Source organism: Motacilla alba, chromosome 7, assembly GCF_015832195.1.
Source record: "Motacilla alba alba isolate MOTALB_02 chromosome 7, Motacilla_alba_V1.0_pri, whole genome shotgun sequence".
NCBI lineage: Eukaryota > Metazoa > Chordata > Aves > Passeriformes > Motacillidae > Motacilla > Motacilla alba.
Window position 1 is genome coordinate 26,132,309 of NC_052022.1, and position 27,354 is coordinate 26,159,662.

Consider the following 27,354-nt stretch of genomic DNA (forward strand, 5'->3'; position numbering starts at 1 on the left):
GGTGGAGCCACCGTTCCCGGAGGTGTTTAAGGAACTTAAACATTTAGGGCCATCATCTAGTTGGCATGGTGGTGTTCAGCCACAGGCGAGACTCGAGGGTCTCACAGGTCTTTTCCAACCTAACGCGTTCGATGGCTCCGCAGTGAAGCTGAGGCCTCCGCCGCCCCTCAGCCGCTCCCGTGAGCGCTCGCGAGTTTCCGGCCGCCTCGGCCGCGCGCACGGCGGGGCGGGGGGAGCGGGGGGGTGAGCGCGCGCTCCCCCTCCCCCCCCCCGCAGCCCCGCTCGGTGCTTCCCGCGCGGGCCGCCCCGGGGCGGAAGCGCCGCTCGCGCCTTCCCGCCGCCCGCTCGGCTCTTTCCGCCTCCCCCTCCGGGGCGCTTCGTTCGTTTCCGCGGCCGCTCGGCTCTTTCCGCGGAGGCCGGCGGCGCGCTCGGCCGTTCCCGCCGCCTGGCGGGCGCTCGGCGCTTTCCGTGAGCGCTCGGCGGTTTCCGTGCGGGGCCGGGCGCGCTCGGCGCTTGCTCCCTGGCTGGCGCTCCTCAGTCGGCCGCTGCCTGCCTGTCGCCGGGCTGGGAGCGCCTGTGTGTGTGAGTGACGCGGCGGAGGTGTAGTTTGACGCGGTGTGTTACGTGGGGGAGAGAATAAAACTGCGGCGAGATCCCAGGCGCGAACGAAAGCAGTGACGGAGCAGCCTGGTAACCGGTAAGAGGAGGACGGCGCCCAGCAAACAGGGGCGGGGGGGAGGGAAGGAAATGGAGCCCGGCGGGGACCAGGGGAGCCGCCGGGCGGCAGGACGCGGGGGCCCGGCCGCGCACCGCCCGCGGGAGGGGCGCCCGCCTTAAAGATGGAGCCGAGCCCTGCAACATCCCCGCCGCCGCCGCGCCGCGAACAAAGGATAATGGCGGATGGGAGCCGGCCCGGCGGCGGCCGCCACGGCCGGGCGGCGGCGGCTCTGTCGGCAGCCAGCGGCGGCGCTCAGCGCGGCGGGGAAGGGGCGCCGCGCCCCCCGGCCCCCGGAGGAGGCGGCGGAGGAGGACGACGACGAGGGGGAGCGGCGGCGGGGGGCGGCCGCGCTCCCGCCCGCGCCCCCTCCCCGCCGTGTGCGCTCCGGCTCTCGCTCCCCCGCTGCCGCCCCCGGCCCCGCCGGGCTCCGGGGACCCTCCCGCGGGGCCGCCGCGGCCCCCCGCGCCCGCCGGAGTTCCGCTTGCCCGGCGCCCCGAGCGCGCTGTACGGATAAACAAACAGACTCCCGCCGTGATGGACACGAGTGCGTGGGGCGCTGCCCGGCTCTGTAACGAGAAGCGTTTAATAAAATCTGTGCTCGGAAGCCGGGGCAGCGCTTGGTCTGGTGGTTCGCTGTTACTCCGTCTCCGGGAGGCCGCGCCGGGCTGAGGTGCCGGTCACCCAACACCGCGCTCCGGGCGGGACCCGCGGGCGCAGCCCGAGCCCGGCGCGCAGGTCACGTAACAGGGATACGGTTCCTCCTTGCCGCGCTGCTTCTCCCCTGGTAGTATTTTTAACCCAAAGTGAACTTGAGCCAGGCTGCGGCTGGTAAATCTCGGTTTGGGATTTGCTTTTGCCAGTTTTCCACAGACTTGGGTGCTGCACAGCGAACAGGATTTGACCTCTATCCCAGCTTTAATAGCAAATGTCAGCTCAAATGCCTTTTTCCACCTTACACCAGCGTTGCCTTGCTGCAGCTGGGGGGCTTTTTTTCCTCTTTTTTGCCTAGAATAAAAGACAGTGTTTTGACTTTGCTCTACTTTCAAATCCTGGATATCTGCAGTTTTGTGTTACAGTAGTAAGCAAAAACAACGTGGCAGACTTTTTAAGCAAAGGTTGTTACACCTCTTAAATGTATACAGGGATAAAAGGTTTTAAATGGTCATATGATTTTTTTTTCATGAAACACTTTTAAAATTTTTGTTCATTTCTCTTAAATATTGGAATGCCGGCTCACAATCTGCTTCTGGAATAACACCTGTCTTCTTTTTTTTTTTTTTTTTTTCCCTCCCTGGGGTTAGAAACATGTTTCCTATTTCTTAAATAAAAGACTAGAGACTTCTTAGAAATATCATGTATCCCTCTTTAGTCCCGTGCTGACCAGCACTAAAAACGATTTTAGAATACAGGAATTTTGAGACTCTGCTTGCACCCTTTCTTCCTTGTATCAACAGATGTGGATTTACACAGTAAAATATGAAGTCACCGAAATAGGTTTTGTTCAAAATGGATATTTGTAATTCACATGTATACTTCCTTGTATGTGAATTTCTGTTTTCTCTCACATCCACTACTTCTTTTGAAATGAAGGCCAAAGATGCTCTACATCACTTCACTGTATAATACCAGCATGAGAAGAGGGTTTTTAAACTTTAAAGTGATTGATAGACATCTGAGGACTTCAATAAGCAATGTAGCTGTTGATAGTGATTAAAGAGAGTGTAATTGTTGGTGTATTTCATTCATTCTTGGTTTGATGGAATACGCACTACATTGTAAATACAGAAATGGGACAGAAAATCCTTGCTTGTTGTTTTTTGTAATTTTCGAAAAACATTTCATTTTATTCTATTTCATAACAGAGTGGAAGACTCTCAGATCCATGTTTTCAAACACAGATCTCTGCATTTCCTCACCAGCGTTTTCCCCTCACAGGTCAGGGAGAAAAGGGAACAGAGAGGTGGTTGTGTGTTTGCTAAGCGTCACTGACACGTGACCTAAAATGAAATTGTTGCATGTAGCAAAGAAGAGTGTAATAATTTTTAATGCTTTAATTGAGAGATCACCAGTATTCTGATTGGTGCTCTCAATATGGTGTTTGGATCTGCACTGAACGGTCTGCATCTAATTTATTTTTTTTCTTATAGGTTTGGTGATATATGTGTGTGTACTACTCTGGGTAAAAAAAAAAAAAAAGTAAAGAACCAATCAAACAAACAAAAAAATCCAACACAAAAAACACCCCAAAGGTCTAAAAGGGGGAGAGGGGTTTGCTGATACAGAAAATTTAGAAACATCTCATTTAGACTGTCAAGTCATCAATCTGGCTCTTTCTTGGAAACCTGCACCAGCACAGCTCCTGCTATACGAAATCTTCTGTAGATCTTACTCTGCAGAGTAGCTGTTCTGCTGCAGTGGGAAGCAGCCTCTTGCAGCTACAGCTCTGTAGGTGCATATTTTGATAGGAGACAAGGCCCCAGCTGGGAATGTCTGTTGGCACCGTTTTGAAACAAATGGGATATTCACACTTCACCTCTATTTTTGGATCTCTGGAAGCAAGTGGAGATCAGTTACTCGTGCCACACCTCTCAAGGCTTTTGTGCAGTGAGAAGGCCCTGTTAGCTTTCAGCCACTAATCTAACTAAAGTTAGTTTTATGGGACATGACAGCAATCCTCATCTACAGAAACAACCCTACCCCATTTCTTTGAGCTCTCTGCTACCTACCTGCATACAGCTGAAGTTCATGACAAGGCAGTGATTTTTTTTTTTTAACTGAACCAAAAATTGTGTTGCCTCATCTGCAGTCTGAGGTCATATTTCATAGCGATTGTGAAAACCTGAGCAGCCTGCCATTAATCATCTATGTACATCTCCCAGCATGAAGGCATTGATACCTATTTCGTTCTTCAAAGCTTTTAGATCACTTGATTGTACTGCAGTTAAAAAAGGTGAGTGAGAATGAATACAACACCTTCCAGCTTTCCATATTTCTGAAACAGCCTTGTAAGCTGCACAGGAGGTGAAAATGTGCCAGGCTGTAGTTGGCCTTTCAGGTAAAAAGAGCACTCAAAAACAGCCAAGAATTCTCTGCTGCTGTTTTTGTCTGGCAGTGCTGGATTTATAATATTATGTGTCAAGTGGAAAGAATAAAAAACTCAGTCTTGGAAGAGCCACTTAAGGGTGAGAGGATAAAGAATTTGGAGGAAACATGTTCCTGTTTGGATGCATGTATATGTTTACCTAACATGTACATACAAACAAGTTTAAAGCAGCACTGATACTTATTAGTTACCTGCAGTGATTTTTGAGTAGAGTGCAGTGAAGTACAGGATATTATTCTAAGGTAATAATAAGCATTCCTATTTTTGTCCTCAGAATATTGTGAGAGTTGATATTTTGTAAAAAAAAAAAAGACCATTAGGTGAAAGATGGAAAAATAGTTCTGAAGATAGGAGAGCCCTGAAAATTGCTTTTCTGGATTGTGTTACTTTTCAGTTGTCCTCTGACATACTACACTGGCTACTTGAGACACAATTGCAGGGAGCCTTACAGTGAACTATTTTGAACCTGCCTTGGTTCAGGAAACTGAAATAAAAGTCACTTTCCTTGATGCTTTCACGCTTTTTGGAGGGGAGAGTTAAAGTGATTTGTAAAAATCTCTGATCTTCCAAGTGTTCAGTGATAGCCTGTTTAGCCAGTGAGGTTATCAGGAAAACTCCTTTTCCCTGCACGTGGCAGAACTAAAGCTGTGTTGTATTTTCTTCTTTAAGCAGAAACTTTTTCAGATAGATTTCTAAATTACAAAAGAGCAGGTAGCCTAAGAAACCCAGGAATTCTTGAAGCTTATCTCCTGGGTTATGAACTGAAACTCTAGTACCTCATAGCATTTTTTGGTGATAATACTGGCCAAAGCATCTTTATGTATTTTCCATTGCACTCTCACAAATGCTTGGGCTACTGCATGGGGAAATGGTCCAGCTGTCTGAGAGGTGTGGAGCCTGGTTCATTTTCACCTGGATCATTCCCTTCCCTATTGCTCCATGGCTGCACAGGAGCTGTACCAGCGTGATCAGGGGAAGGGATGGGGCTGGAATGAGCAGGGAATAAGGGCAGCTCAATCACTCTGCTGCTAAATGAGAAAATGCAGCCTATGTAAAAATGTTTAAATTATCACTGTGTTTATAACTAAGCTGGATGACACAGATCCTGCTGGGGTTCTTCTTGCCACAGAGCTGGATCATTCAGCTAAGTTACTACATGTGCTAACCATGAGCAAATGAACATGAGCAACAGCTGTTCCCAAACTTCAATATCATGTATTAAACTGACTTGTTCTGCTGCTTATTTACTTGTCTGAAACACTTTTTGTGTGTGTGTTTTTTAGCAAGTTCTCTGTGCACTTCCTTTACTTCCTTTTTTTTTTTTTTTTTATTCTTCACATTTTAAGTTCACCTGTTGCTTCTCACTGCAGCTCTTTGCTGCAATATTTCAGTCATCTCTTCAGAAACTCTGCAGCCTCCTGTGACATTTTGGGTCCAGTATTACATGCACTTTTCTTATAGATGCTACCCTAAATCTCTCATTCTCTATGCTGTTCCAGTATCAGTTGGATTTTACTTCCCCTTGCACCTTTCCTTGGGTTTGAATGTCAAAGTCTCTTCTCATCTGTAAAATGTCTTTCATCATCTTTTATACCTCATTAAATAATGGATGGGAAGCATTATTTTCTTGCCTTTTTTTTCCTGATGACACAGCATCTGGCTATGTGTAGCTGGCCTGGCCTCAAAATCCACTGCTGCCTGTCCATTTCTCCAAGTAGCACACAATATGAGCAGGCTTTGTAAATTTACACCTTTCTGAATTGTAGAGAGCTTTCCTTCTCTTGAAAAAAAAAGCCTGGGGCATTACTGTAAGTGTAGGACCCCTGCCCTCTGCGTGAAACTCATCCAAATTTTCCCTTTGTACTGATAGGAAAATTCTGGGAGATAAAAGGGAGGGAAGGTGTCAGAAAGGGTACTGTGTACTAATGTCACAGTATAACCAACAAAAGTAATCTGTTGCTGTGGTTTTGTCTGAGCTGATACAGCTTTATGTGGCTCTCAGGAAACAGAGTCTTGCTCTCTCCTTCCTGCTTCTGGCTGTGTGGTGTTGGACCATCCCTTGACATTGTCTGTAGTGTTGATTGTATACAAAACCTTATAACCCAGTTCAAATCACTAACCCAGGAGAGAACTGTGCTTTTTTAATAGATAATTTTCTCCTGCATGAGTGAGCTGAATTGGTTGGTGATTGAGATTTGTTTGTGCTGGTAGCAGATTTGCAGTGATGGTACGGGAAGGAAGGAGGGGTACACAATTTCTTCCTTCACAGCAGAGAGCTGTGTCAACAGACCCATCTTGGAGAATGGCAGCATATCCATGACTTGGAGCAAAAGAAGGAAGAGTTGGACTCTGTCCATAGTGATCAGAGCCACATGAGTTTGTCTTTGCTACTAGGAAAGCTAAGAACACAGTAAGTCGAAAAATACACAACAACAAAAAGAACCAAACTAGGAAAATTTCCGTGTTTTAAAAGCTTGGTGACACCTGTGTGATTGAATTAACTGCTCCTTATCAGAGGCAGATTTCAGTCTTCTCAAGAGGTTAGATCAGTGTACCTCTTAGGTGCTTTGCATTATGAGAAGCCCAGTCAGCAGGAGAGAATTATGTAGAACGTCTCTTTAATGAAGCTTAAGTTGAAATACAAAGCTCCAGGAGGGCTCCAGGTCCAGCACTTGGGTGCACATCCTGTGCACATCCTGTCAGTGGGCCCAAGGCACCTGGGCAGTGAGCTTGCTGTAGTGTCACTGCTGCTACAAACTGATAACTGCCTTGCTCTGTCTACCAGATTGTAAAATAATTAATGGTGGCTGAAACTACTGGCCTGGAAGTTGTAGTGTAAAGTTAATGTGGATGTGTAACCAGTGCACCTTACCCTGGACTGGGGAGAGGAAGAAGTATGTTACCTGCTGCAAATCGCTGCTTTGTCAGCAACATGGCTGTTTGAAAAATACATCTCTGCCCAATCCTCAGAAGGCTAGTGTTGATTATATAAAAAATACTCATCCTGTTTCCAGCCTCCCACTCCTAACCAGAGTCATCACAACAGTAATCAAGTTACAGAATAGAGGTGGTTCTTTCAGCATCTTTGTTGGCTTCCGACAATCTTGTGACACCTGTACCCATGATTTGATTTACTTTGCTTTCGTTGACAGGCTTGGCTGCAGGAGGGTAGACTTGGCTCCACCTTCCCTGTTCCTGCTTCTGTTCACAGTATGACTGCCTGTGAACTGGATCAGAGAACTGATCCAGGCTAGAAATTAGTTGTGTTTCCTTGTCTGTAGTGCAAATTGGTTGCCTGGTCCTATTTACTAGACAGCTTCACAGACAAGTGTAAAGGTGTAAATAAGAAAGAATTTAGAGAGAGGAAACCAGAGCCTTAGCTGGCAGTGCTGCCAGCAGAAATGCTTGCAAAACTGTCGTTGCAGAAAGCAAAATGGAGATTTTCTTTTGTGTGTAACACATTGGTGTGAAACCTGAATTCTCTCTCTTGTCCTTTCTGGTTCATCAGTGGCTCCCGTTGCTTACTCTGGGTCATTGCAGACCTTCAGCATTACCAGCAAATCACACCCCTGTTCTGTGGGGACAGTCATGTTGCTCACAGGTAATGGAGGTCTTTAACTCCAGTAAAGTATTTGAAAAACATTATTCTTTCTTTGGAGATGCTTTTGCACAGTAGATCTGCCTGGCAGGCATGTGAGTGATCTTTCTCCTTTAAAAGACTGTCCTGCACTGCCCAGGCAAATTTTAAAGATACATGAAAAATAAACTAGAATCCACTTGGTTGATAACGTTAGTCAGAATTATTTTACTACAGAGTTTGATCACTGATGCATTTCAGCTGGTTTTTAGGGAGAGGCTGGGTCAGAGATGTAATTTTGGTGCATTATGCAACATAGTCTGGTGATGCTTCAAGACTGGTGCTAATTGACCAAGTAATGATGTTTTCAATAAGACTAGTAAAGCCAGAGCAATTTTAGGATTTGAAAGTATTTCCAAGTCTAAGCTGTGGTTTAAGATGTAGATATTTTGGTTTTAATGTTGCAGTTAATTTTGTGAATAGGATGCATTCAGAAATTTGACAAGGGCAAGGTTTGTGAGGAAGTGCTGTTTTTCTTGTGCGTGCTTGGGCATACTCTATCAATCCAACCTCAGAAAGAACTCAAAGGTTTTCACTTCCTGGTGGGCATTAAAGCAAAAAACATTCTATACTGCCTGTTGTAAATTAAACAAAGGCATATAATAATAATTAATAATAATAATAACAAAGTTATTGCTTTGCAGGGTTTTTTTGTTTTTTTCAGAGACTTGACTTGATACTTGGTAATTATCAGCTTTGTGTGAATAACTCAGTCTTACTTTCAGGTGACCGATTCTAAAGATACTTATTAATAAAACAGTTAAAGCGTTGGTCTGAAACATCCATTTTGTTGTGTTTTCTTTCTGAACTCATTAGAAGTGTTCCAGTTTTTTTAAGCAATACTTTCCAATATTTACCAAGTTATAAAACTTCATGCTTTTATACTACGGGTTGAGCTCTAGAAATACCACATACGTTCCAAGCATCAATCAGAATGAGTATTGTTTGTTTAAGGAGTTCATGTCTGTCAAGCTTGCAGCATAAATATCTCAAGTGATATTTTTTATGAATTGATGCTTTAGCCATTGACATTCAGAAGTGGGTTAGAAACATTAGCCATGGATCTGTCCCTTTTCACCAGCAGACAAAATCTCATCAGACACAAATTGTACCTAAAATTTTCATGTCAAGTTTAACTGTGCAGCTTTTAAATACCTGAAACTCCATGCTTGCCCTAAGTTCCCCAACTGATTTTACAGTTTTCTGCAACGGAAGAATGATGTGAAAGGGAGTGTGATATGTGTCACTTTGGAATTCCAGTATCTGACCCTTTTCAGTGTACAGTATTTTGCTGAGGTGACCTACATTATTTAAACCTCCAGCTTATTGTTATTAGTAGTATTATAATTATTATTATCCTTGCAAATGGATGATAAAATTCAAGTCTCTAATTTAATATTTGAGACCATAAAAAAAAAAACTGTAAATACTGACAGTTGCTCTCCTTCATTATAGGGTGGAAAAGGGAACATTTACTTTATTAATGGGAAAGTCCCCTGAATATCTGGGACTTCCCAGAAGATTTGAGTTTCAGAATATAAATTTACATTCATATTACTTTGGAGTGTCATATTTAATCAGTGTAATCTCTTAAGAGATTTTTAATCAGTGTAATCTCTTAAGAACCTTTGGTCCAGTCTTACAGTACTCTATTCTGATAAATTACATGTGTCTATTAATATTTTCACACTGTAAAATTAACAGAGATTCTGAAAACATTTCTTTGGAATAGAAAGATTTCAGATAATAAACATGTTTATGTGATTCTCTGGTTTTATCGCATTATTCCATTAAATCATACCTGGTGTGTAATTTAAATGAATAGAATTAAGGAAACACCTGTATGGATGTGATTCCTTTTTCTGTTACAGGTCTGAGATTACTACATGTTGTATTTTTGGCCCTTGGGCTTGGAGCACTGAGGTTAACCATGGGTGTAGGCCTGTGTAATGCTCTGGTTTTTATTTGTATCTTTCTATAAGTTGTTCCTGATCTGCTCTGAGCACCAAAAGAGAGCTGGGTCTGTATAGAGTCAAAGTAGCTTTAGCTTTGCTCACATAAGCGTTTGTCACAGACCCAGTGGGAGCCTGTGGATTTCCCTAGCACACCTACAGAGTGCAGCCTGTGCAGGAGGCAGTCATATATTAAATATCCTTGTCCTAACAACATCTTAGTTCTTCACTTTAGGAGAGTGACTCTGCTGAGCAGTCAGTCATCGCTCCTGTAGTTGTTTGCTGAGAACGAGTTTCAGTAGTTCCCTCACCTCAGAGATAACCCTATACTTGATAAAAATGTTTAGAGGTTCTCCTTACAGAGTTTCAGGCTGCCCCAGGCTTGGAATTGCAACAGTTCTTCCAGCCGATGCCTCAGACCTGGAATGTTTAAAGGTTGCTTGGCAAGTGGACAAAGATCCTTACGACATGTCAGAAGGTTGTCAAAATATGTTATGCAGCATTTAGGAGGTTCTAATTCTGCCAGAATGAATGGTGAGGCAGTAAAAGACCATAAAACATGGAAATGCATATGGAGTAGAACAAATGTAATATTCACCTGAATGACTCTGGCAGGTGAGGTGGAAATCTCAAGTTCTGACAGCTCTACCCAGTGGAAAAAAGGAACACATACATGCACCTTCTTTTAGTTGGATGCTAGCCTTGCTAACTTGGCATCATTTTCTGCTCTGAATACTCCTTTAATTATTGTAGTGACAGTCCTCTTTTCTCCCTGGGAAAGGAGACGGTCTCTGACCGCTTGCAGAATTGGCTGTCCTTTCTGTCACTGTGGGCTGCCTTAGCTCTTCTGCTGGAACACCTCCACGTGTCAGTGTTGGATGTGAAAGGAAGTGGCTCAAAATGTTCTGCTGGTTGACCAGTACAGCAGGGTAAATTATTTATTTGGCATATCTATATATCTGGGTGGTAGGAGAGAACTGTTGCTGAATTGCTCACTCCAGGTACAGCCTGCCTCCTTCCGAGGGCTCCTAGAGCTGCTCCGGTGTGGCGCTGAGCCCAGGCTACCAGCCCTTGCTGAGAGCAGGGCATTCCGGCTCGGGCACAGAGCCTCCTTAGCAGAGGAGGTGTTACTTTATTGTACCCATCTCTCTACTCCTGTTGCCTGGGGTCGGGCTGCATTAACAGGCTCTTAGATGGGTGCTGTTTTCATCCAGCAAGCTTTCAGAACCTGGGCTAAGCAGAACTCCCTCACTTGTCATAGCACAGATGAAATCACGTCATCCTTTCAACATTGCTATCAGACTGATGTGCTGTCACAGTTCAACACTGCAGTGAGGAGAGCAGGTATGAGAAGTGGCTGTCTTCAGGTAGCTGCCCCCATCTGGGTTGAGGTCAACTTCAAATCCCATAGAATCATGGATCCCTCACTTCTCTACCCACAGCTGTTTCAGTCAAAGGTGAAATGATAATTTGATTAGGGCCAGAACTTAAAGCTCATCACAAGTGGCTGTGCTGATTATTGACTTGCTGGGCGTGTACCAATTGCAGAGCCTGTTCCTGGAGTTGTGGTGTGTTCAGCAGGAGCATTAGATCCCTAACAGCATGATAAAAAATCATTTGGTGTCTATATTTTGTATTGCATTAAAGATGGCTGCCTACAAATGATACCGTTCAGATACAATGTTGTGATGGATTTTATTAAGTAACCAGCCGCTACATGTGATGAGGTGAGCCACTGTACTTTCAGCAGTCCCAGGGAGAAAAGAGGCATGTATTTTGGCAATTTCATATGGTTTCATTTTTGAGAAAAGAAAGCTTTTACAGTTGGTAAGAATTGCAAGAAATCTGCATAGATTGGAAATTAGGTGAGTTTTATGCCCTAAAAATAATGTCAGCGAACAGATGGTAAGCTGTAGTAAAGTGCAGTCAGTTAGTAAGCAACTGAAATGCATAAATATGATACTGGCAATGAATGTGTTAAGATCAACAAAATGGGCAGAGTTCTTAGAAGTCTCTGTGAATAGATTGGATATGTTGGCCAGAATGTTCTTAAAAATGTCTTGCTTCTCTAAAATTCTGTTTGCAGATCTCTTCTGGTGGGTTTTGGGTTTTTTTTTTTTACTGCACTAATGAAGGTGTTTAGAAATAGTTATTACCACAATTCGGTTCTGCATGTTGAGGACCACAGACTTAAAGCATGTGAATTAGTCTTTTAATACCCTAAGTGCCTTCAATAGGAGCACAGAGCATTTATATTTATAAATAGAACATATTTATGGATTATGTTTTCAATAATAATAATAGTTACCTAATGACTTTGTAACCTTCCTGGGATTTGTTTTGACTTTTTTTTTTTTGTCTAAGTGAAGTCTGGTAGTATTTTGGGGGCATTTCAGAAAGGGGAGGGAACAAGACAGTGGAGAGTAATTTGTTTGCTTTTCACAGTTAATGCCTTAGGAAATGCTTGCTCTGGTGTCTCCCCTTGGCTGCTTCTACTGGGCTCTGCTGTCTGTATTCACATAAGACCTATCCCAACTATTAGATAAGGTTAGTAAAAAGGGGTGGGTGGTTTATTTATTTATTGAACAAAAAAGGCAGTATAGGTTAAACTTGAATTAAATTGTGTGTACCAAATACTTGCTGGATACTTTTGTATTTATTAGTGTAATTTGTGGTACAAGAAACTAATTGCAGTTAATAGCTGTCAGAGCCTTTTTTCCTTTTGAAAAGCTTGAAGGCAGAAACACTAGATACTAGTACAATTCCAGGAGTATGGAGTCAAATCAGGAGGATACAGCAGTGAAGAATGTTCAAGCAACTTTCACTCATACACCTTACCTGTGCCTACTGATTCACCATCTGCCTGGTAAATGTCTGCTTGCTTGAGCTATGCCAACAGAGAACAAAATCTAGAGGAGATTGCTGGTTTGGGTGCTCACCGCTGTAGCTCTGAGATTACATTTTTGGTCTTCTGCCCTTATTTCAAAATCTGCCATGGCATTTTCTTTAGTAAAACAGGGGTTGGGTGTGCAACACAAATAATTTCCAGTACTTTCATCACTCATACTTAAATCTGGTGTGAGAATTTTTCACTGACTTTAGAAGTGTAACAAAAATTTTGTTGAAAAAGTCATGAGCCAGAAAAGTTGGTTAATTTTAATTGAGGGTCCTGGTTGCATTTCTTCTGTGTCCTGTATGAAAATACTACCTCGTTCACATCTCTTGCAATGGCTGTTGCAGGCTGTATTCAGTCAGCAGAGAGTTTTTAGACACCGCTCTCAGTGTCACATTGATGGAGACAGAGGGTGGGACTACAGATATTACATTATGTTGATGGAATGATTCTGCTTTGTGCTAGATATTTTTACAGTGAGCTTAAATTTTTCTTGTATGTTCAATATAAAATACTTTAACTTTTTCCAGCTTTTTATTCTTCAGTTTGCCTGGCAGTTTGCTTTATTGCAGATTATTTGCAGAACACGATCTGAAGACTCTTCTTCATTTTTGGCATTTTTAGTGGCATTGCTTGTTGCAGCCATTCTTTTATTTGCACTTCCACTTGGTTTTCCCGACCTCTGGGCTTCCCTGACCCAGAAGCTGGTGTGATCATCGAATGGCTTTGTGGAGAGCCCATTCTGTGGAGTGCTAGAAAGTGGATTTCAGATGAAGCAGCAAACGTAGGTTGTGTTTACAGTGTGACACACAGACTGCTCACCCAAGGGAGAGGACACAGGGAGCAAATACCCAGAAGCAGTGGCAGTGCCAGCTTGGGATGACAAAGAAACTGTGGTATAAATTGCAATTCTTGTGCCAGCCCACTATAGTCATTAGTGACAAAGAGAGATAATTACGGGCCTGTCTTGTCCTGTTAAGCATTTATTACTGGTTATTTGAAGTCCCATGTGTTAGCCGTAAATAAAATTATTTTTCTCTGAACATTTTCAGTCTGGCAGCCGCTGAATGGAGTTCATGAAGTGGCTGTTGAGCTGTGGCTAAAAGGGCTGCTGCTCTGCTAGGTGACAGTGGAGATGTTTGCAGATTGCAGGTCAGTGTTTTCAGTGCTTATGCTGGAACCATGAAAACAATTGTGTGCCAGAGTGGTGTTTGATGATCTTCTCAGTGCTTTCGTGGTGGATCTGTGGCTTTATAAAGCCACATGCATTAAATACGGAATGAGTCAAATTCCTGAACTTTGGGTACTGGAGCTGTGCTTCCTGAACAATTGTACTGGCATACCTGCTGTGAATACAGGGCTTGAGAAACAGGCATTGCCTCAGTTTCCCTTCCCTCAGCTGCTCTGGTCCTTCACTGCCGTGAGCAGCCTGGTGACTGGATATTGCCCTGGATCAGGAGCCTCATGTGGCACTAGAGTGACCTGAAGATGTTGGGTGAGCAGATGAGAGGGTGTGGTAGAAGTCAGGCTCAGAATGGGCATGAGTCTGTTGGGTCTCTGCTCTGCACTGTTTCTGGAGACTTGTTTTTCTTCAAAGTCTGTGTGTATACTTCAATAAACTAAATGTGGAAGCCAGAGGAGGACTCCTCACAGCGTGTCCCTTGGTGAAGCTGTGCTTGCTGGGGAGCAGGTGTGACAGTGCCTCTGAGTGTTTCCTGGAGGTGCAGTAATGTCAGCTGGGCAGTAACTGTCAGTGTAAGCTTGAACTTCTGACAGTGAATTGCCAGCACAATGCTAATAAAGAGAGAAAAGAAAGGCTTACAGGGAAAAGTGCCGTGTTTTACTGTGCCAGCTGCCCAGCTGAAAAACACAGAAAGCTTTGCGGTATTAAGGACTTTTGCTTATGAAACTGGATGGGAAGTTTTATGTGCTCTAACAGCCACAGTGTGGTTTGATTCTTGGATTTTATGGTGTTTGGGAAAGGATCTCCAACTTTCTTTTCTCCAGTCTGCCTTGGGAGATGAAAAGCAGCCTGTCTGCAGAGCAGGAAAGCTCCACAGCTTGTGTGAGCAAGGGGAAAACCAAGGAGCAGAGCCTGATCTTTAGGAGACGTGCTAAAATTCATGGGAGTAATTCAGACAGGAGATAGAAAGAGATGTAGGGAAGCAAAATAGAGCGGGGAGACCAGACATACCAAGGGAGGGTTCTAAAGAGTGAAGAAGATGAGATGAGGGCTATTGGAAGACAATTATATTTTATCCTGACTCTAGGCAACTAACAGGGATGACAGGAGTTAGCATTACCTGCAGCACCTTGTTCAGCATCCTGTCTTCAAGATAGTGAAGATCAGTAGGTACCTCAAAAGACTACTGGAACCTGCAAAAATTACATGGGATATAATCTTCCCCACTCATAAAAGCATTTATTTGAATTTTTGAAGATTAGAAATCAGTTTAAATCCTGACTCATTAGGTTTTCATCTTCCTTTTGGTTCAGCACATTTTTGGCATGAAAAAAAAGTACTAATTCAACATATTCTTAGATATTCTTTTTACCCAAGTGCCTGTCTAACTCATGTTTAAGTCTTAATAAATATCTTATCAATAGCATCATTGCTCCATTTATGCAGAACATGAAATGTCAATTTTCATAATTTTAATAGATTTTTTTTATTTTTCATTTTTATACTTTAAAATTTGGCATCTTTAAGCTTTGGTGGTTTTATAGTCAGACAGTGCACGTTTCAAGTTTACTTACCCTGTTAATAGTTTAAATATATATTCTAGATGATTTTGAAACATTTTTCTCCTTTCTGGGATAAATAATAAAAATCCATCTTACCTCTTCATAAAACAGGTTTTCATTGCCCTAAATACTTGCTTTCTCTGAATACCCAAATTCCACAGAACCTGTTTTTAATACAGGCTCCCAGTCTCTGCACTGTAATCCAGGTGATGTGTAGGGTCCAGCTACACATCAGCTACACATCCAGCTACACAAATATAGTAGTTCAAGATTACCCTGTTTCTTACTATTGTTGCAGTCTAACTCTGTAGCTTTTCTTGTCTTAAGTGCAAGTCAAGGAGAAATCTGAAGTGATTTCTCTGCAGCAGTCCTTAGCTAAGTGCCCCTTCTAGCTTTATGCAGCTAAGGAGACAGGTTTATTTGGGTTTTTCTGCAGTGTATGTAGTTCAGTTGCATTCTGCAACTGGTTTTTTTTTTTTTTTTTTTAGTAGAATCAGTCTTCTTTGGTCATGGTGTAAATTCAGCTGGCTCAGTTAGTTATCCTCTGCTGAACTCCTTTCTCCCAGTCTTGATTTAGCTAAAATAAATCCCCATCTTCAGCTGAATGTTTCACTGTTTGGCTCTTTGCTTCCAGAGTTTGAGATCATTAGTAAGTAAGGTATTAGGAAAAAGCATTAGTAAATATAATACTGCTGCCACTTTTGAACTAATGGAGAAAGCTGTGCACTACAAAAGTCATGAGTTAAACCATCTCTAACCAGGTAGTCTCCTCAGCTTTCTGGTGTTCAGAGTTCATACCCAGGATGTTTTAGGCAAGCAGTCTCTGTTTTTTCCAGCTCTGGTTGTTAATAGCTATTATTTTCAGTCAGTTTCATTTAGAATACTTGGTTCAATACTGCAGTTACTAATCTTTTCCCACAGTATGTGCATGTGGGTGTCCTCTCCTGACAAGTTGGAAAGTAGCCTGGAAGCAAGGAAAAATGAGAAGCGTGCTCCCTTGGCTCCCATATGCTGTCCATGCCCTGGAGACTCGTTCCCCACTAGGACACTTTTCAGATCTCTGTCTTCATTTGAGAAGTCCTGGTGTGGTGCCTGTCAGGGAGATCAGTGCCAGGGAGAAGGGTGGGCCACTGCGAACAGGGCAGGAGGAATAAAAGGAGGAGGTGGCACCCACAAGAACAGAAAGGGATATGCATCAGCAAAGCTTGTCTAGACTAGGGGTTTGAAAGCTTAGAAAGGAGATGTACAGATTGGCATTCATTTGTATGTGTTGGGAGGTTAAGGTTTCAAAGCAAGCATATTTTCACTATAAATTGCAAGAATAGGAATTGACAACCTTTGTTTCAGCTGTCATGGCCTTACCCGTACATGCAACTTAGAAAGTGTTTGTGTTCTGTGTGCATGATCCTGTACATCTTGGCAATCTGGATCATGCCCAGACGTTGAACAATGTAGTGGCCAGTGTCTCTGGAATATGATGCCTTCATGCTCAAAAATCTGATTCCTCTTTTTTTCCCCACAAATTACTGTAAAAGGTAGTAGAGAAGCTGTTAGAATTTAAATACTATGATGTCTAAGTACAAGCTAAATTGAACCAGAGTCCCTAGAAACCTGTAAATAACATGAGACTGAGAGCTTGTCAAAAAGCTGCAGGTTATTGGAAACTCACTTCAAGTGCATGTGTCAATATGTAAATCTTGCAGCCAGCTTCCTGCACTGCTTGGTTCTTACATTACGAAATGAGGAAGTTCCTTTTAGGTGTTTGCAATTCATGTTAAGAGTTTGATTTCTGAAATATTTGTGTTGTAGAAGAGGGAGTATCTCAAACAGTTAATCCTTTTGCTAATTACATATGCAAAAAATGATGCAAGTGTGGAAGCCAAGCTTGTAAAGACAGAGGACCTTTGCTAAATAGTGTATGAGAGGATTGGAAATTCTTCCTAGGAAAACATTGCATTTATCAGCAGGAATTTGGCAACACATTTACCTCTGTGAACGTTGCTAAATACCTGATAGTTGCACATTTCATCCGTTTCTAATCCCAACTCACTCCGTGCTGGAGTCACGATTTCTATCAGCAAACAAAAGCATTATTAGTTTTGCAATATACTTGGATTTGTAGCTGGAAAGTTGTGTTCAAAAGTTCTTTGGAGAGACTTGGCTGGGAGATGTTGCTGATGTGAAAGATCTGCTTCTGAAACAGTTCCAGTGAGGTAGTTGTTTGACTGGAGTCACCATGATACATCCATGGAATTGGGAAAAAGATGTTAGTTTGCTTACCTTGGAGAAATATTGAAATGGTGAAAATCAAAGGGAAACCTATAGTAGTCTGGTTTGTAGTTTTCAAAATACAGAATACTCAAAAGAAAAATGGGCATATAGCATGGAGGACTAAGTGTTAAAATGTGATTTGTGTGTTAAAGTTGGGGTAGAGAACCATGTAAGCTGTTGTAATTAAGTCTTTAAAAGCTGTTTGGTAACATATATTGCAAATACTAATAGTGCATGGGTTTTCTTGTGTGCTTTTTGAAATATGAAATGCAACATGGGAAAGACTTGGTTTGTAGTACAGAAATCTTGGCTAGAGAGAGAGGCATAACAAAATTCCACTGCTTAGAATAGTTTAATTTGCTTTTTTAAAAAATTCTATATTTTCTTTTATTGTTAATTTTCAAAGAAAATCAGGTTTAATTCTTCTTTACTGATGTTAGAACTAAATATTTGATACTTCACATTTCAGTGTTCACTTTCAGCGGTCACTTTCAATAGTAAATATACAGGTTTTGATTGATCTACAATGACTTGGTTTCTTTCGATGTAGGATGCAGTTACTACTGTGAAAAGCTGTTTTATCTTTCTTGATTATCAATTGCTTACTGTAAGACATTTCATATTCAGGGCTGAAGTGTGACTCTGCTGTTAGGTGCTATAAAAGGTATACTCTTTCCTGTAACACTGAGGTGTAGTTTGCATTGAAATGGAAACGTCCCTGACTTTGTGTTTAAAATGAAATGTCTGGAGTGTGGTACCACCACCTGTCTTGATGCTTCTAAATCTTTTCCTCAGGGGGCCAGGGAAGGAGAGGGGCATTTTTGCTTCTTTCCACCTTTCTTCTGCTCTGAGTATCCTCTGCCTCCAGGCCCCTTCCCAAAGCAGAAATGCTCTAATGGTTGTTTTGGACTAGCTCTAAGAGAGGTGTGCTGCCCTGGGGTAGCCAGAGGCCAGAATAGATTGGGCAGCACAGGGTGGTACACAGAGTAAGTGTGGTGGCTGTGGAGGTAATACCCATTCTTAATATTTGGTATTTGGAGTTCTGTATAATACAGTAGCATTGGTATATAATTTCCTTATATTTTGAAGTTCTTTTTTATATCAAGTATTTTCATATCAGTACTTAAAGAAGAACTGAAAACTGATTTTCTCAGATTGGTGCAGAATTTAACAGGCATTGCACTCTGCCTACGTGCATGGGTTTGGAAGTTATGCAACCTCTTTTTATAGAGTTGTATGTTCTGGTGATCTAGGTTTGCTCAGTTAGTGTTTAGAAATATCAGTGTATTAGGAGCTGAATATGATAAAAAACTTAGGTCATGACAAACTAACGTGTACCTCTAAATATAAGAACATTTGCGGTAAGGTTCAAGTAGAAATGGCTTCCATCATTTTGTATCCTGGCTTTAAAATCACTGGGTGGAAGAGGCTAACTTGCTGTGACGTAGAGCCGTACACGGTGTGGTGATGGAAAGAACTTGCATGGAGATGTTGCATATTTAGTTCAGGCAAAGACAGCCAAGAACTGAGTGCCCAGCACAGACGCAGTTGCTGTTGGATATCTGCAGACTGCAGCTGGGGGGAGAGGGAGGGCTGTAACAGGGCATGTTGTCACCTTGGCGCTGAGGGAGTGCCCTTCCTGACATACTGACAGGTCTTTATTCCAAATTGCAGAGGTACTAGGTCATCAGAGTGCAATTGCTCAGTTTTTTTAGGATGAGCAAAATGCATTTTTTCCTGTTCTCATTGTTGGAGGAGACTGGACTTGTTTTTCAGAAACATTATATGCAGAAAAATCAACCTGAGGCAAACACCTGGTATGAAAGGAATTTGCCTGAATACTAATAATTTGGCAACATCTAATAAGCAAATTAAAACAGTACGTAGTAATGGTAATTCAGCTGCAGTGATTACTGCCAGATTCACCAAGAGTAATGGACTTGCATACCAACCCAGACTTACGACAAATATTGTGATTGTAGGTAACTAAATGACCATGGAATCTGGAGCAGAGAACCAGCAGAGTGGAGATGCAGCCGGTACAGAGGCAGAAACCCAACAGATGACAGTACAGGCACAACCACAGATTGCAACGTTAGCCCAGGTATAAAAATCATATGGTGTAATAGTTTTACTTATGGTTAATATTTTTAAGAGGGATAATGTCTGCTCACGGGGCTGAGAGAAGATTGTATTGATACCATTCTGAAGTACATTTGATGTATAGTTCTTATATCTGTCTTCACATTTTTAAAGCAGTAGAGTAGTAGGCTGTGTTAGTTCTGGAGAACTGTATGTGTGTAAATTGTGTCATGTTAACACAGTAATGAATAAAAATATTTCTAGTGTTCTTTACCACAGTCATACCACTGGAAGGTATTCATTTCAGTACGTGTAATCTACTGTCTTTTTTATATTGACTGGATTGTCTTGCTGTTGTGTTTTCTGTTAAAAACTTGTCTGTAGTAGTCAGTTTAATTCTGAAGAAAGCAAACCTAATATGTAGATAAATAATGCAGAAAATATCAGATGGGATTAATATTAGGAGCATTACAATCAAGTGGAACAATCTGGCACTTGACAGCTCGTGTTACCCTGTTGTCTCCAGAGTTTCACAGAATTGTTGGCAAGTTAGAGAGACAGAAGTAGATAATTTGTTGTTCCCAAATTATTTTGGAGAGACAAGAAACAGAATCCCAGCTCTATCTCTGATTTTGAGATTGGGTTTCATTTTTGAATACACTGATGGCTGGCAGAAGCAACCCCATTGTCTGAATGGCTACAGAATATGTTTGGCTCTCTTCTGTAACCATTTAATTTGAAAACTAATTGTAGTCTGCAAAGACCAAACAGGTGATTTTGATCTCATAGTTTATGGAATTGAGTGTCTTTTAAGTGGCACAAGTGTTAAATCACTTCGTTTCTATAAATGATTAGTGTCTTTTTAAAGTCATTGCACCTTTTGGTAGTCTAGAGACTTCCAAACAAGTCCTGCCCGCTGTAGTCCGTACATTTCCATTCAAGTGACAGTGTGGGGATTGGAGCTGTTTAAATGCACAGGGTGAAGCGCTAGTGTGAATTTACAAGCCACCAGCTGCCCTGCACCAGCTTGCCTCTTTGGGCAGTTTTCTCACTGTCTAACTTAGGCACAGGATGTAGGTGGTGTGAATAACACTTCAGTGTGAACTGAGTGGAAGTAGTTTATTTCTCATGCAAAACCAGTTAACTGCTGCTCACTTGATGTGCTTTAAGGTTTAGTCCAGAGAATCAAGAATGATTTGTATTTATGTGTTAACATACTAACCTCTGAGCTGAACTTAAAAGTGTGTAGTGGGTAGAATGCACTTTACTCGGACATAATTACCCCAGTACTGGAATGAGACTTTTTTCCAAGTGAGAAAACACTATACAAATATGGTTAAAATCCATGTGAACCACCATGTTGTCATTCACCATATTATCTGCACCTTGGTTTTTCCCCAGCCTGTGCAGAGTTTGTGGAGGTAATAAAACAGTCTAAATAATTCCTTGTGTTGTTCACATCAGTGTTTTGTTACTATGATATTTTTAATAAGTGATGTGGCAGTGTTTGGCATTAGGGAGTCCCTTCAGAGGCCTAGCCAAATCTAAATAACTAATTATATCAATTTAATTCTTCCATTATCTCTTGTAAAGTCGCCCCTCTTGCAAGCTTAGTTTAATTGCTGCGTTTTTAGTGAGTTCAGGGTAGCTTTCAGAGTCAAAAGGAAACTCGTCCCAGTTCCATGAGGTATGAGTCAGAGGCATGTGCGGAAGTTACACTCTGCTGTGGGCTTAATCCAACCACAGTGGCCTCCAGTTGATCAGCTTTGCTGTCATTGCCAAAGACTGTTTAGTCAGACATGCATTATTAAGAAAGGTCACTTGGTAAAGGAATATAATTTGTCAGAGGAAAGGCTCTCATGTTAATCTCAGCCCAGTTCTCTCAGATGCAAGTTAAGTAGCACCATGTAATGCTGCATCTGCTTTCCTGAAAAAGGAACGTACAAGCAAATGCAAATTGGTGGATTAGGGAGAGACAGCTGTGGAGGAGAGAGGTCTGCATGTAATTCCCTTTAATTTTGTTGTTAAACAAGATTTCGTTGTAAGTGGTGGATGTTTATGAAAATTCAGAGATGAGCTATTGCAGCTTTTTGAGAATCACGTGTTCACAGGGACAGCAGAAGATTTCCTTCTGCATCCAGTACACAGCAGCCCTTTGAGATGAGGTAGGACAGCAGTGCAGCCCTTTCTTGCACTGCAGCTATGTGGATCGATTTTTTTTAAATGCTCTTGAACCCTGGAGCATTGTTAGGTTTTCCAAACTTGGGTGACTAGAAGAAAGCTGGCGAGTCAGTGAGCCGTGAGCTGGCTGAGGTCTGCCAGAGCAGCTCACGCTTGCCTGCAGTCCTTCCCTGAGGGCCATGGCGTGCGGGAGGGACGCTCGCTGGGGGAGGGCGTGCTGCACCCTGCAGCCTTTCAGGAGCCCCCAGCCCCTAACCCAGGCCTCCTGTCAGCAGACAGCTGGAAGTTCTGGATGTGCACTGGGCATGGGCCTGGCCATGGAGCAGCCTTGGTACATGGCACTCAGCTACCCAGAGTGGTTCCTGTGGCCTGCCAGGGTGACACTGCCCGTGTGGCATGAGCAGCTGTGTATGGCTGCTTCTGTCCCCAAAGCCCAAGCCGTAATGTGGCATGCTGAGGTCATCAGTGTATCCCTGTTGGCATGGCTGCTACGCCTGCAGGTCTGTGCTGGAGAAACAGTTGTGTTTAAAACGTGGGCAATTTTTCCTCATCGAAATAACTCTTGAAAGTAGAGTTTGTGTTGACCTGTTACACAATAATCACAGTGACTTCCTGCAAAATACTTATTTCCACTGCAAACTCATGGGGTTTTTCTGTCTGAACACATGGTCAGTTTTCTTCATTTACATGCACTTTGCCAGCTACTCATATGGCTTAATCTGTAGAAAGTGAAAGGTATGATTCCCTAAAAATGTTCTTATATCTGGCAAGTTCCTTGCATTTTCCTGAGTGAGAACAAAAATAGCTCCACTCCCATATGTTTCTGCCTCTGACTCAGCAGTGTCTGTAGGAGTACACCCGAGTCTGAGCAGTATCCAAGTGAAGTAAGTGAAAGGTAATGATGTGTTTGTATCAGGTTACCTCAAAATAGAGGCAGTTGTGTTTTTCTTCTTCTTGTCAGCGATTTTACAAATTATGTTTGAGCCTGCAGAAATTCTGCATTAGATTATTTTGTGAAGTAGGTCAGGTGTTGGGCTCAGGCAGTTCAGGGGGTTTTATATTACACTGAAACATTTGGGCCATCTGACTGGGGTCTAGAAGAGGCATAGTTCTTTCACTGGAACAAATACTGAACTAAGGAGATTTTGCAATAACCTAATTTATGCTCACTGTCTCTTCTTTGCAGGTATCTATGCCAGCAGCTCATGCAACATCTTCTGCGCCCACGGTGACCTTAGTTCAGCTGCCCAATGGGCAGACGGTTCAAGTGCACGGAGTAATTCAGGCTGCCCAGCCATCAGTTATTCAGTCTCCACAGGTCCAGACAGTTCAGGTACTGACTGAAGAAATTCCTAATATGTGAATTGGGCCTTTGAAATAGGTCCTTCACTGCACTGTATTTGTGTCCTCGGTTGTGTTTCTGTAAATCTGTACAATATTTGCTACTCTGACTTTTTTTCTGTTCTGGTTTAACCACTTCTCAAACATTGCTGAGTTTCATTTCCCTCTAGAATTTGTTTGGTGAGTTTAGCAGCTTTATGGTTTTTCCTACGTATTACTCTTGTTTTTTCTCTATACTGTATTTACATACATTTTTATTGAGTAAGAATTCATACTATTCTCAAGTGAACAAAAAGATGATTTTTTTTAATATTGTAATTTTCATAATTAATGAGACCAGTATCCTAGAATTAGAGTCTTTGCTCAGTAAGAAATACTTGCCTTGGTTTACAGTATAGGTCTCTGTATGTCACTGGTTCTTAAAATAAATCTATCCATCCTTACATAGAAATGGTTTTAAAATGTGCAGGTTGAGTGTTGTGTGCTTTGTGAAGCCTTAGCATTTTCTCTTCTGTGACGCAAGACAGGTAATGCAATATGGTGAGGTAGCCTGAAGATAGGAGACAAGTAGTCTGAAATCTTTACAACTTCTAACTTGCTTTTTATCCACTTGAAGTTCAGTGTTACTGAATGCAGAAATTCTTTGGTGTACAGCAGCTACACCACAGGACAAGGAGTGTATATTATTCATTTGCTGTTAGAACAATTGGCTCAAAAAATGATTCATTTCAAAAAGTAGGTATTGTGACTTTTTGATGATGACATTCAACCGGGTATTATTTTTAAAAATAAAGTATGTGTAATTTAAAACTAGACCATTCTGATAATAATCTTTATTTTTTTCCTTCTCAGCTTCAGTGCTGAGTTTGTGGCAGGCTCTACTGTCCTCAGCCATTGTAGTGAAAAGTTTAGAGTTTTAATCTATCAGAGGGGAGCAGTTTTGAGATAAGTGCACAAGTTGCTACCCGGAGGTAGAAGATAAGAAGCTGACAATGAAGCCATTCTTGGAATTCACCTGGTTCAATGCAGATCCATTGTGTTTTGATATTCAGAGCCCAGTACTTCACAGTCAGGCTTGGACTTATTCCGGCCCTCTATCTGACAATTGTGAGAGATGTGGGTGCCAGCAAGATGTTTGCGCCTTTAAGAATCTTCTCTACGGTGCATAAATTGTCAGGATGTGAGCTCTGTTTCTCACATAAGCATCATTAGCTTTTATATATTTTGTCAAGCACATTTCGAATTTAAAATTATCGAAATTACTTTAATATAATTTTTATTTTAGCTTTCCTGCATAAACATTCTGCTTTTTTAGCATGGATATTCAGAATTGCAGCTCTGTTATTTTTTAATATCTTCACGTATGAAGTTTTCCTGGCAATTTCCCCCATAAAAGGCAGTCTCTCTTTAACATATCAACCTCATTATTTATAAATTGATGTTTTTTCACTATTATATTCTTTGTTTCCAAACGTTTCTGCTACCTTAATTTTGTTTACTTATTTTCTCCCTAAATTTTACTAAAAAAAAAAAATCTTTGTTTCCTTGCAATAGATGAGAACAAAACATCATGGAAGGCAAAAACCGTATGGTATTAATGTTTAGGTTTTCTTATTGGAGTATTTAAACTGTAAAGAACATTCTGATGGGTAGATCACTGACTGTGGTCATTCTTTGCTGCATTTGTTACTAAGCAGTATCTTTCTGTTCATTGTCTAGATAGAGCTCTTGCATTGTGGTGTTTTTCACAGGATGTCAGCATTTCCTTGAAATGCAGGCAGTGGAAGTGTCTTGTTAAATTTGATTGCTGTTCTTTTTTACAGATCTCCACTATAGCAGAAAGTGAAGATTCACAGGAATCAGTAGACAGTGTCACAGACTCACAGAAACGAAGAGAAATTCTGTCCAGACGACCCTCCTACAGGTATGGAGGTTAAAACAAAAGCATTTCTTGATGGATGGGTGTGTTCACGTGGAGATACAGACAGTGGGATTGTTTTTTTATTATTTTTAGATTTACCATTTAACTGAAATCTCTCTTCTCTCATGTCTTGCAATTGGAATATGGAATATGTCCATGGAATAGGATGCAAAGAGATGAGCAGGAAAAGGAAGAACCTCAGCAGTTACACTCAATTAAGACAGAAGTGAGCTGAGAATATGCTAATTGCCACATTTCAGAAAATTGAGGTATCATTGTGATAGATGCCTTAGAAATAGCTTTAATGAATACTTAATATACAAAATACACTGAAGCTTTGCGAAAAGGGACTTCTGTGTAATCTGTAGTCTGCAAAAAAAAATGAACTCTACTGGTTTTCATTATTGCTGAAATGGTAGCAGCAATCAAATTTAATTCCTTTCTCCCATGAGACTTAAGGAAGCTGTGATGTTCCATAGCTCAGAGAGAATTTCTGCTTGAGCAAAATAGTTTGTGTTTAAAGTTAAGTCAGTATGTGAGTTGAATACAGTGAAAGGTATCTAGTGTCTCTTTCTCATGGCAAATACCTCTGGCAAAACCAGCTGAGGTTCTGCTTCACCGGGTGTGTCATGTTACTTTATTAGTTAAGCCTTTGTACAGCTTTTTGTGTCTGTATTAAATCCCACTTTCATTCTTAAAATACGCTAAATAGCATTAAGGAACAGCTCTGGGGTTCAGTAGGTTTTAAATGACCTGTGAGTTCCTGCTCCTTTAGTAAATTCAGATGCTCTTTTTTCTTTATGAGCATAGCCTTGGAATAGAAGCTGGGCTGTAGACCTGAGCATATCTCAACCATGGTACTTTAGCATTTGGGAGATTGTCTGCCTTGTCCAGCAGCCTTCAAGGCTGTTCTGCCAAAGATAGTGAAAATCATTGCTGGAGATCCCTAGCTAGCCATAATAGATGTGGAAAAAATATTTTTATTTGTGAGGAGCAGAGTTAACTTCAAGGCTGCCACAGATTCCCTTCAGTCTGCTTCTGCAGTAAGACACTTGATTTTACTATATATGGAAGAGTGGCTGTATATGGTGAGAAAACAGAGCTAAGTAAACAAGCAGCAAAACTGAGAACAGGGTGCTTGTGCATGCTGACTTCTCATTGAGATGGACTCTTCTGCATGCACTGGTGCCACAACACAGCCTCTGTCTTCAAACCAGATTGTGGTGACACAGCAACATTTGTTAGCTGTAAACCTTGTATATGCAGCTCAGACTCCAAGCTGGTGTTGGTTAGGTCAGAAAGGCTGAGCCAGACCACTGCTGCCTTTAGTGACTTCCCAGCTGGCATTACTCAACCTGCTGTAACTGGCCCCAGAAACAAGAGAAGTGCAGATATGTTCACAGAATTGAAAGCTATACCTCTTCCACAAAAACTCCTCTGTGATTCTGCTACTCAAGTACATCATGTATTCCATCAGTTCATAGCTCCTGTATTTGTAAAGCTGCCACCTTATCCTTTACCTTAAATCCATTTTTATGATGGCAAAGGTAGGTTTTAACCACGATGTCCTAATGACGTGAGGTTAAAAAGTGATTTTTTAAATCTCCTTGGATTTTGTTCTTCATCATCCCAGCTCTCTCCATATTTTTTCATCTGTTTCATTTGCTAGTTTCTGATCTATCACCTAGATTGCAAACTCTTTGGATGGGAATTTTTTTATTTGTCCAAGTGGTTCTTCATACAGTGTTGTCCAGTGCTGGGGTTTCTTGCATGCACAAAGTCAAAGCAGCAACAGCAAAGCTCTGTTTGTCAAGCTGCTAAGCAGAATGACTGCTCTCCCCAGACAGCTTCATACAGGTCTTCTGGCTCCTACAGCCTTAAGAGGCTTGTCTAAGAAAATAGTCTTGTCTTGGAACTTGGGGTATACAGCTGCTTTTGCTCTGCCACTGAGTTCATTTGCCAGTCCACTGGAAAACAGAGGAGGAGAATGACAAAAATTATTGCCCTTTACCTAAGGGCATTTACTGCACCTTGCTGTGACACAATAGAATATGCCAGCAATGAGAAGGGCTTAACAGTCCTCTGAGGAAGGACAGTGTTTGATCTCAGTGATGCAATTTGCAGTGACTGCTGTGGTCAGTCTACAGTCATGTTCAGCAGCAATGTTTTAGAAGTTTTGACTTAGGATATTTAGCTCATGGAAATAATGAAACAATCTGTTCTTTCCTTTATCCATGAACTTTCTCAGGCAGGGCAGGTGTAACATAACTGCGAGACTGTTGTCAAACACTGGGTATTGTCTCCCGGGCAGGTGTTAAATTATGAACTGCTGGCTCTCTGCAAGCATTCCTGCTAACTCCCTTGGTTCTCAGCTCTCTGGCTGAGGTGTTTATAGTCTTTGAAATGGAGCAGTTCCCCAGTGTAAGTGAGGAGACAGGTTCTGACTTTTTTTTTCCCAAATATTTATATGGCTAAAACAGGAAACAAATAAAAATGGATGAGAGAAACAT

General features: G+C 41.9%; 1 protein-coding gene across 3 annotated transcripts in view; it reads left to right on the top strand.

The window, feature by feature from the left end:
- Nucleotides 1-275: 275 nt before the first annotated feature.
- CREB1 (cAMP responsive element binding protein 1) overlaps nt 276-27,354 on the top strand; it is a 40,106-nt gene continuing 13,027 nt past the window's right edge. The window contains exons 1-5 of one of the 3 annotated variants that reach the window (XM_038142275.1): nt 276-697; nt 11,868-11,957; nt 19,302-19,423; nt 22,769-22,915; nt 24,747-24,847. In XM_038142275.1, coding sequence (XP_037998203.1) covers nt 19,310-19,423; nt 22,769-22,915; nt 24,747-24,847 — 362 coding nt within the window. In that variant the 5' untranslated portion in view covers nt 276-697; nt 11,868-11,957; nt 19,302-19,309. The remainder of the gene's footprint in view (nt 698-11,867; nt 11,958-19,301; nt 19,424-22,768; nt 22,916-24,746; nt 24,848-27,354) is intronic. The other 2 variants (XM_038142274.1, XM_038142276.1) reach the window with 2 other exon arrangements.